The 10,568-nt window shown below is 44.7% G+C and overlaps 1 protein-coding gene across 1 annotated transcript; it reads right to left on the bottom strand.

The window, feature by feature from the left end:
• Nucleotides 1-1,860: 1,860 nt before the first annotated feature.
• LOC147009827 (uncharacterized) lies at nt 1,861-10,367 on the bottom strand. The gene is made up of 3 exons (XM_085860990.1): nt 9,279-10,367; nt 6,824-6,999; nt 1,861-4,875 (listed from the first exon to the last, which is right to left on the bottom strand). Exons 1-3 carry the CDS (start codon nt 9,671-9,673, stop codon nt 4,715-4,717), a joined length of 732 nt encoding a protein of 243 aa, XP_085717116.1. The 5' UTR covers nt 9,674-10,367; the 3' UTR covers nt 1,861-4,714.
• Between the last annotated feature and the right edge of the window lie 201 nt (nt 10,368-10,568).

Consider the following 10,568-nt stretch of genomic DNA (forward strand, 5'->3'; position numbering starts at 1 on the left):
TGATGCATGCCGGAGACATGAAAGACCCAAATATCAGACATGGTGTATATTTCCTCCACTGATTTTAATAAAGATATCTCCCGCATCATCAAAAAATAATTTTTCATCGTGATTTACATTATTTGATCGCTGATCACGAATCCAGGCCGAAGTAACCGGAAATTGCGTATACAGTTGTGAACAAGTTATAGGTAAAGTCAGAAGCGAATGCAAGAAGAATTCTACGTTCGCTTCTAGTATTTATTTTTACAGCGGGTGCGCTGTATACAATTGCACCGAGTTTGAAAAGTCTCCAGTGTCTCCCCCCCCCCACCCCCACGTGCCTCAAGTGAGCCAATGACGGCCGTAACCTAGACGGAAATGGCGACAATTGACGGAAATACCCGAGTATTTCAATGGAAATTTGTGAAACTAATGTGTTATATATGTGAAAACCATTGAATTTATTGCTTGACGGGAAAAAACCAAGAAACTCTCCCCTCTCATGTACGAACGAACGAAAGACGCCATTTCCACCCACCATGGCATTTCGCGCCGAACGCTGAAAGCTAAGTTCTTCTTATGCCATCATTCTCTTTAATATTAGCCATAAACAAGTGTTTCGTCATGCATTAGTACTTGAAATTTACTTACAATTATGGCAGATATTGGTGGCAAAGTGATAAGTGGTTCTTTCAACCAGGGACATCTTGAATTATTTTCATAACTTTGTACTGTACATTTAAAATATGCAAAAATTAAATATGCTTAAATTCAAAATGTGTTTGTCTATATTTTATACAATAACAATATAACTAATATTATGTAGTTGGTGTAACCACTATGTTTCAATGTTTTGCTCAACAAATATTTTAGCTTTGCTTTCATCTTTTCATCAGCAAAGCTTACATTTTACTCATCATTTGTTTGCCTGTACATTAACTTTATGATCATTATTTTTTTTTTTTACATCATTCTTTTGCGGCCTCCTGCCATGCTGTATCGAACGATTTCATTCCTTCTGTTATATATAAAAGGTGCTTATCACAATAATAACAAGATTTTTACATTTTAAATATTAAGTATGCTTTTTAATTGTTTTTCAACTGAAAAAGCATAAATTGCATATTTTAACATTAGTGTACTCATTTGCTTCACCACACGTGCTGTATTGAAGGATTTCACTTGTTTTAGATGAGATCCTGTTCTCGGTGGTGTAGTTGTCGTGAAGGTAATATTTATTTTTTTTTAGATGAGATCCTGTTCTAGGCGGTGTAGTTGTCGTTGTCGTTGTGAAGGTAATGTTGAGGATTTTTTTTTTTTCAGATGAGATCCTGTTCTAGGCGGTGTAGTTGTTGTGAAGGTAATGTTGAGGTAATATGCAGTAGTGTTATCACGGTTATAGAAATGCACAAATAATTAATTTGATCTATAGTATACCCAATCACACCTTTATGACTAAAAAAAATTAACAACAAAACTGGAGAGTAAATACTCTAGCAGTTTTAAGTCTACCTAATTTATAATAAAGATATCTCCCGCATCATCAAAAAATAATTTTTAATCGTGATCTACATTATTTGATCGCTGATCCTGAATCCAGGCCGAAGTAACAGGAAATTGCAGCATCGAATGCAAGAAGAATTTTACGTTCGGTTCTAGGCTTTGCCCATTCCATATTATATATATATATATATATATATATATATATACATATATACATATATATACATATATACATATATACATATATACATATATACATACATATATACATATATATACATATATACATATATACATATATACATATATACATACATATATACATACATATACATATATATATATATATACATATATACACACACAAAAGGGGGAGGGAGAATAAAAGGAGGGAGAAAAAAAAGAGGGAGGAAGAGGGAGAGAGTGAGATGGAGGGGAAAGGAAAGGAGAGAGGAGGGGGAAGGAAAGACAGTATGAGGTGAGAGGAAGGGAAGGCAGATGTGCGGTGGAGAGTTAATTACGATTCATACTGTCTCATCAAAATGATTCTGCATAGAATAATAATGAAGATGGAAACAAATTAATGTCTGAAATCCATTTTCTACTGGTCATATCATAAATACAGTCTGAAGACAAACTCCTGTCCAGATATGCCCAGAGACAGAGAGAGATGGGGGTTGGGGGGAGAGGGGAGAGTGAGAGGAGGTTGCTGCACTGTATCGAGAGGGGGTAGAGCAAGGATGGGACAAAGGGGGGGGGGAGAGAGAGAGAGAGACAGAGACAGAGACAGAGAGAAGATGGAGGTAGGGGAGTTAGCAGAGAGAATATGTTATGTTTATGAACAACAAACACACACACATACGATCGACAATTTTGGGGGAATCAGCAGGTTGGAGTCATTGTGATTACCAACTACAGTGCTAACTATATGCAACCCAGAAACTTTGAGTAGCTTTCACCGAAAAACAATGTTGCATTTATTTCGACGTTTCAGGGAGATGTTCACAAACATTAATCTTTTTTAAAAAGCTGCGTGTGATCGGTGGAAAAAAAAAATTGGCTCGGTAATTTATAAAACACGTTAGTACAGAAAACGGCTTGGAAATTGGGTGTTATAGCTTGAACCACTCGTTCAGGGTAGATAATCCGCCATCTTGCCTGCTTGTTTGTACACACGTCATGTGGTACATCGGTTCGGGGTCCATGCAAATGTTACAACTTTTTTTTTTTTTAAACGTCCGATTTTTTTTTTTTTTTTTTTAACCAGATTTGCTTGTCGACTCTGTAGAGCGCCTCGCGAAACTTCTGAAAATAGACACACAGATCTGGCAGAGGCTATGGACTGGCATTCCATCAGGGGACAAGGCATGAGGTCTAGTAGTGAATGCATTAAATCATATAGCACAATGAAGCTAGTCAATTTTGGCACATTCCTACATTTTTTTGTTTACTCAATAATTCTCCAAACAGTAGGAAAAAAAAGTTTAATGCTTTGGAAATTTCACATTTTTTGTGTATCCATGGAAAAGGAGGGAACATCGCCTTGCTTGCTTAAAGTAAATAGGTATATCAGGTTAGTTATAAGACTCGTTGTTTCTTTAAATTATCAGATTTCGACTTATTTAGTCGACGATATCCGATCCTCAAAACCGAAATAATATTTTGAAGAAATACTTTAATTGGTCCACGAGAGTCGATCGTGGAAAATTGTATCTCATAATGCATGAAATCGTTCCAAGCTCCAAATTTGAAAACTATAGCACTTACAAAAGCGATACATACAGTGATTCATGGCAGCTTCAGACACCAGTGAGGTTACTCAAAAAAGGCCTTAACACCCCAGAGAGCGAGGTGGCCGAGGATCGCCCGATGAAGGATATAATTAAATAAGGCCGTCAATTATCTTCAGAAGGGGTGTTTTAATTAACCCAAACATCCAATTTTCACTCTTGCACTTCCTTTGAGCTTTCTTAGTATGCATGCAAAGTTTCAGGCTGCAAGGTGTTATGGTTTTGGAGTTTATGGAGGAGACACACTGACACAGACATTTATTCATCGAGATAATATGGACCACCACCACCCACATTGCCACCATGCTGCGAGAGGTTGTCAATACTCATTTAATGGGAAGGACGAAGAGGAAGTGTGGAGTATCCACCATGTCCTCCTGATCTACCACCCTTAGACTTGGACTTGTGGGGTACTCTGAATGATACTGTGTACACTAGAAAGCAAATAACACTTGCAGAGTTGAGATGAGATTGGATTAGCTTGCGCTGCTTTTTCACCAGCAACATGTGCTCTGAAAGTGAAGTTTTACACAACAAACTTACCACCCAACACTGCCATAAAAAGTTAACACTCACTGCCTTCTCAGTGTATGTTTTACAATACGACTTGCTCTGACATTTTCCCTGTTACAAGAGTAATCTAACCTACGTGGACATACGGACCATACTCTTTTTACCACAATCTAGCTATGGATCCCCCCCACATAACAATATGTATTTGTAAATGGTGTTGAGGCTCGTAGAGGAGCTAGAATTAACAGAATGGATCATGACACAGCAGAATGAAAAGAGCAGTAGAGGGGGGGGGGAGGAAATTCACCAACAGCAGGTTTGAGGGACAAAATAGAGGGAGACTTGAACAACTAAGACATGTGGGGATGAAGGAGAGTCAGGGGATACACCTGGAGAGACGACCCTGACCTCTGGTTATATACTTAGGTCGTCCAACCATTGTTGAGAGGAGCAGCAGCATATCCTGAATTTCGTGTTGGTTTCTTCTGCAACTGTGAATTAATCACACTTACAAGCCTTCCTGACCACATTTACTTGGTTCATTTCTGACCTCTTAATTCTTGGAGCCCCTCTTTAAAACATTCGGTTGCATTTCCTCCCTGCTTTTTCTTCACCAATACTCTATCTTGAGTCATCAATTTTGGCCTCGACTTCATCTTGGGGTTTGATATGCTCCTAGGAACAAGACTTCAAAACAAGCTTCAATAGTGCTTTTGAAAAACCAACACGACTCCTCCACATTCTCCCCTGCTATCTCATGATACCAATCAATAATAGGCCACTTGTCACTCAATGGTTTCATATCAGTTTTCATATCAGGTTTCATATCCCGAGCTACAAACTCACAAGAGAAATCAATTTCTAATACAGCATGATCACTTTTTCCAATTATATTTTCTTTAACTTTACCTCCAAACATAATGAAGCTAATGCAGTGCTGTGTTCTGTGCCAGACTCTTCTTACCGTCTAAGGGACGAGAGTCACTGTTGAGCTCCTTAGGGGTGCCATCGAATGGTTCTTCTTTCATTGACATGCTGTCCAAGGTCTCATGGGAAGTGTGAGGAAAACCCATTGGATCAATGTCACCTGCACACAACCTAATGTCAGTCCATTGCAAAAAACACACAAACACACACATGAAGAACGAGTGAGCAGTACGAGCCCTTTATTTATGTGCAAGTCAAACTCCGTCCCTCTCCTGGCAGAGGGAGCAAGGTTTCACCAACTGACTTTTGTTCACGGACAGTTTTGCGATTTTTTTTCCCTGGAATCGGAGCTTCGAGTTACATCAGTATGCCAGATTTAAAATTGCAAATTCACCAGGAAGGTACTAACCATGTATATTTTTTGTATACAGTCAAGACTTGTGGAACAGCTAGAACACTTGACCGCATCAGGAAGCAGAACAAAAGGAACAGCAGAAGGGTGGGGGGGGGGGACACCAAAGCAGAGCTGGAGGACAAAATAGAGGGAGACCTGGACAAACAATGGGTAAATATGGACGCAGGAGACTCTCGGGAAGAAAAACTGGAAATCTGGAAGGAGGTGGGCTTGGGTGGCCGAGGATGGGGGTTAACAAGGGTAGAATAGATCATGCCTTTGAATTGGAGATCATATGAAGTGGTGGTGAACAACTGTCTTGAACACGTGGAGGGAAGAATGAGATTGAAGAGAATGTGGAAGGTGGCAACAGAACAAAAGGAACAGCAGAAAGAGGGGTGAAGACACCAACTGCAGGTACATGAAACAAAAGAGACAACAGCTGGGATGACGAACAAGAGAGGGACAACAGCAGAGATGAGGAACAAATAGAGCGACAACAACAGGGATGAGGAACAAATAGAGCGACAACAGCAGGGATGGGGGACAAAATAGAAGAACAGCAGCAAGGTTTGGGGACAAATTAGAGAAACAGCAGGGATGAGGACAAAAGAGGGACAACAGCAGGGATGGGGGGACAAAATAGAAGAAGAGCAGGGATGGGGGGACAAAATAGAAGAAGAGCAGGGATGGGGGACACAATAGAGGAACAACAGCAGGGATGGGGGACAAAATAGAGGAACAACAGCAGGGATTGGGGATAAAATAGAGGAACAACAGCAGGGATGGGGAACAAAGCAGATCCGGTCTATCGGTGGGATACAAATCGTACACTTTTCAGCCCGGCGGAAGTACATCTCAAACCGAGTGCCGTTCTATTTTCTGCTGTGGTGACTGCTTCGGCAGGTGAAGCTTTCAAATGTGGCCCCGTCAACTTCTTGGCTGCCTGGAGAAAGGCTACATTGGGTGCACCACCTTGTTTATCTTTCTTCTGGTTTCCCATCTCAAGCCAACTTTTTGCCAATGATGTTACGCCGACCGCCATTGGTGTTAATTGCACAACAAACTCGGAACAAGCTCACATTGAGAACGTACGAACAACGACCACCTGCCGGCATCAATTAAAGATCCCATGGTGTCTTTCCGAAAAGTAGGCGAGCCATCACCGGTACCCCAAAACAAATTCCTGCCCTGATCTACAAACAGGGCGGCCACATCCCTAGCAAATGATGTTACTCGCAGCCGCGCGTGCTGTACACACGAAAGAGGAAGAAGCCCGCTTTGTATTTTTTCAATCATCATAGAGCACGTGACCGAAATTATTTCATCCGATTGGCCGATTCAAACAAACGGCTTTTGGAATTGACGCCGATCAACACAAGAGGAGCTTGGACTCGCGTCTGATTTCGAGGCTGAATTAAAGCCACTTGCGGAAGGTTTTACAGCGATATCACATCGTCAACAGATGGCGCTATGGCTATATGTATATACACGCATTCTTACATAAATGAAGAGATTTTCGATCAAACCTCGACTGAACAGGTTATGGAATTAAACGGTTCAATCGCTTCATGCCAACATGAACCTGAGAGAGAGAGAGCGGTGAGGTGACAACAATGGCTGAAATAAATAATTATCTGTAACAGTCCGTAACAAAAGGCACAAAAAAAAAACCAACCACCACCACACGGTGAAGATCTCCAGGGACACGTACCTGGGTACAAGAGGTCTTTGTCCTCGTAAGCAGGATAGCCGGCAACGTGCGGGATCTTGTATTTCCAGTCGATGGGCGCTCCTTCCGAACCCCCCATGTCAGACACATAGTCAGACGGCAACGTCGTCTGTTTCAATTTGCGATCCATGAGGGGTTGGTTCATGGCGTACAGTATACTACAACACGGTAGAGTTACAATTACACGACATCATGTTAAAATAGGAGCAGCAACATCAGCACCTCAAGCAGCAGGCCAACACTCGCTGCGACATTAGGAAGTGAACTTTGGCAAAAAAAAAGAGACGATTTGACGTGAGGATGGAGGAGGAAGTCACCCGAAGGGCATTTTCGATTTCACATCTGCAGATTCGCCTCAAGCGTTGCCGTGACGCTTGTTGTTGATTGTTCATGTAAAAAAAAAGGGCGAATTTACTGATTTTCATGAATGTCGAGACGTGAATCGTTGCTCTTTTATCCATCGTTACCGGACTTCAACGTCGTTGGTGAGAAGTGCCCTTCAGTGGATGGTCCAGAGGCCAAAAACACACTGACTCCTGGTGAGGAGCTCGAGCAGAGTTTGGTTCTTTAAAAGGATTTTACATCAAGGATGAAACAATTGGGCAGAACTTTAAAAACAAAACCGATTAGGAAAAGCGTTTACAAATTTTAATTGGCAAGCTGTCATTAAAAAAAAAAAAAACACTCGCAATGGCTGAAACCAAAACGAACGCTCGAACTACACGACTACCTTGGGGTGGTGGTAGTCGTGCACTTCGAACCCCCCCCAAGGATGAACTGCAGTGTGACGCATGAGGAGGTCATTTGGCCCGTCATGCCTGTGTTTTATCAACACCACATTCATTCAATGTATCTATGGAGAGGGGGTGGGGAGTGGGGGACAATTGGGGTTCGGATGGGGGGGGAGGGGGGGTAGCGTGAAGAGTTGGGGAATTTGAAGGGGTGGGGAGAATCACCACCAGGCTGTTGTTTTCTTGTAAGGTGAGGAATGAACAAACAACGAGAGCACATTCACTTTCACACGAGACCCTCTTGTGGACATCATTACTCACTCACTACCCACCGATACAATCACTCATCATCACCACAATCATCACTACCCATCGATACAATCACTCATCCAGACCTAAACTACCACCTTGCAGTCCGACCAACCCTACGGGCCCGATGCTTGCAGGTACATACCTGTCCAACTCGAATTTAAACCGAGCCGCCGCCGTTACTACCTTTCCAAGAACACCATGTGATGCATTCACTGGTAGTTGCCTGGTATGTAACCCGAAGAATGCTCATCACATGTTACATGTTACATGCAAACTTCCTAATCAGTTTATTTATCGTGTTGACAACGTAGAGGCCTCCAAGAAAAAACAGAAAACCTACTACCCGTAGTCGAGGGAGGAATTTTTAATTCCTTCAGGGTGTCAAAAGACACCTTGGGATCTTTACGACCTACCACCTAATGACAGTGTGTGTGTGGTGTGTGGTGTGTTTGTGCGCGCGCACACAAACACACCACAGACACACAGACAATATACCACACACATACACCACCAGACACACACCACAGACACCACACACACAGCACAGAGACCACACACACACCACACACATACACCACCAGACACACACCACAGACACCACACACACAGCACAGAGACCACACACACACCACACACATACACCACCAGACATACACCACAGACACACAGACAATATACCACACACATACACCACCAGACACACACCACAGACACCACACCACACCACACAGCACAGAGACCACACACACCACCAGACACACACCACAGACACCACACACACAGCACAGAGACCACACACACACCACACACATACACCACCAGACATACACCACAGACACACAGACAATATACCACACACATACACCACCAGACACCACACACACCACACCACACAGCACAGAGACCACACACACACCACACACATACACCACCAGACATACACCACAGACACACAGACAATATACCACACACAGACACCACACACACCACACCACACAGCACAGAGACGAGTGCGCGACCCCGAGGCCTAGACTATCCTGAAAGCCCGTGCATCAACTACTCTCAGAGTGATCGACGTGCTCCCTCCACACTACCGTCTCTACTCTCTTCTTCACTCTCAGGTTACGAGCCCCGTCCATTGTACAAAAATTAATAAATAATAACAAAAACACTTGTACTCTTATTCCGTGTCCGAGTGGACACGTGGCCACCACTCGCCTTCACGAGCGCCGTTACCAACAGCAATACACGGCGTGTCTATGTCGGGCAGAGTGTCCATCCCGAGATGCGACCAGACATCCGGACAAACACACACAGACAGACAAACAGACATCGACGTGCTGAGCACACAATGTATGTGAAGCGAAAGTTTCACGACGAGTGTGTATAATCACTTCCGGAACTCCATGTTGTACAGCTGGTATCGCAGCCTCTCATTCATCCGAACCACTCGCTGGTAGTTGCGGTGTTGCGCGAGACGTTGTGCGCGTTGCTCCGGGGTCTCCCGCAGGCGGCTCTCTCGGTGCGACTCGCGGTCCTTGGTGAGACGTCGCAAGCGCTGTTCGGGGCTCTCATGCTTGCGGCTCCCTCGGTGGTAGTCGCGGTCCCTGGTGAGCCGTTGTAAGCGCTGCTCCGGGGTTTCGAGCAGCCGGTTCCCTCGGTGGTAGTCGCGGTCCTTCGTGAGCCGGAGCTCCTTGCGAGCGGCGGTCTCGTTGCGTCGACGTCGCCGCATCCGGCCGGCGTCGAGACTTTGATGACGTCGAAAGTTGGATTTACGTTTTGGCGCCATTTCTCCACGAAGGGAGGACAAGGACTCAAGGGAAGAGAAACCGACGATCCGCGCGCGCTCCGCAGGAGGGACGTTCAGCGTGCTCCGCGAGCGCGCGCCCACTCCGACGTCACCATGGAACTTGCCCGAGGCCTTGCAGGCCTCGTCGTGCGTGGACAACTCGACCCGGTCGACCGTACGGAGGTATCAGGAGCTCGTGCGCCCACGTTCCGGCTCGAGGAGCAGGCACGTCAACTCAAGCGAATGAGTATTTTGTTACACGAGAAACGGCCGCTCCTTCCGGGACATGGGGGGGAAATCCATTTGTTCCCCGACGAGTAGTTCTCCCTCCTCCAGCAGGGGTCAGTAAACAATGTACGGCGGGCCACGTGCTCAGGCCGAGGTTGTAAGTGGGGGAGGGGCGATCATTTAATGGCGATGACCTGACCTTGGGTACCCCCGGCACGTGTGCGAAATTTGGTGCTGATCCGCCGACACGTTTTTGAGTGTATAAGCGAACAGACAAACAGACACGCCGTGTTGTAGTCATCGTCATCACGTGCGGTGTGCGACGACAATCCTGCTTAACGACTCAGGAAGTTAGGGCTGGCGTTTTGTAATTAGGGTTAGAGTGCCGGCGATAGCTCGCCTACTCTTCACGAAGGACACCGTGGGGGTGTTCTCACTCATCCCCAGCACCGAACACATGTTCAGGTTAAATTACGTCTCCACCAATCTTTATCCCAATTTATTAACCGCTTTCCTCAATCTCATCACTACCCCCTCCTCCTCTCCCTCTTTCCCCCTCCTCTCCCTCTTTCCCCCTCCTCTCCCTCTTTCCCCCTCCTCTCCCTCTTTCCTCCTCTCTCTCTTTCCTCCTCTCCCTCTTTCTCCCTCCTCTCCCTCTTTCCCCCTT

The sequence above is a fragment of the Eptatretus burgeri genome, chromosome 17 (assembly GCF_056783735.1).
Source record: "Eptatretus burgeri isolate ZD-2024b chromosome 17, Ebu_testis_v1, whole genome shotgun sequence".
In the NCBI taxonomy this organism is placed as follows: domain Eukaryota; kingdom Metazoa; phylum Chordata; class Myxini; order Myxiniformes; family Myxinidae; genus Eptatretus; species Eptatretus burgeri.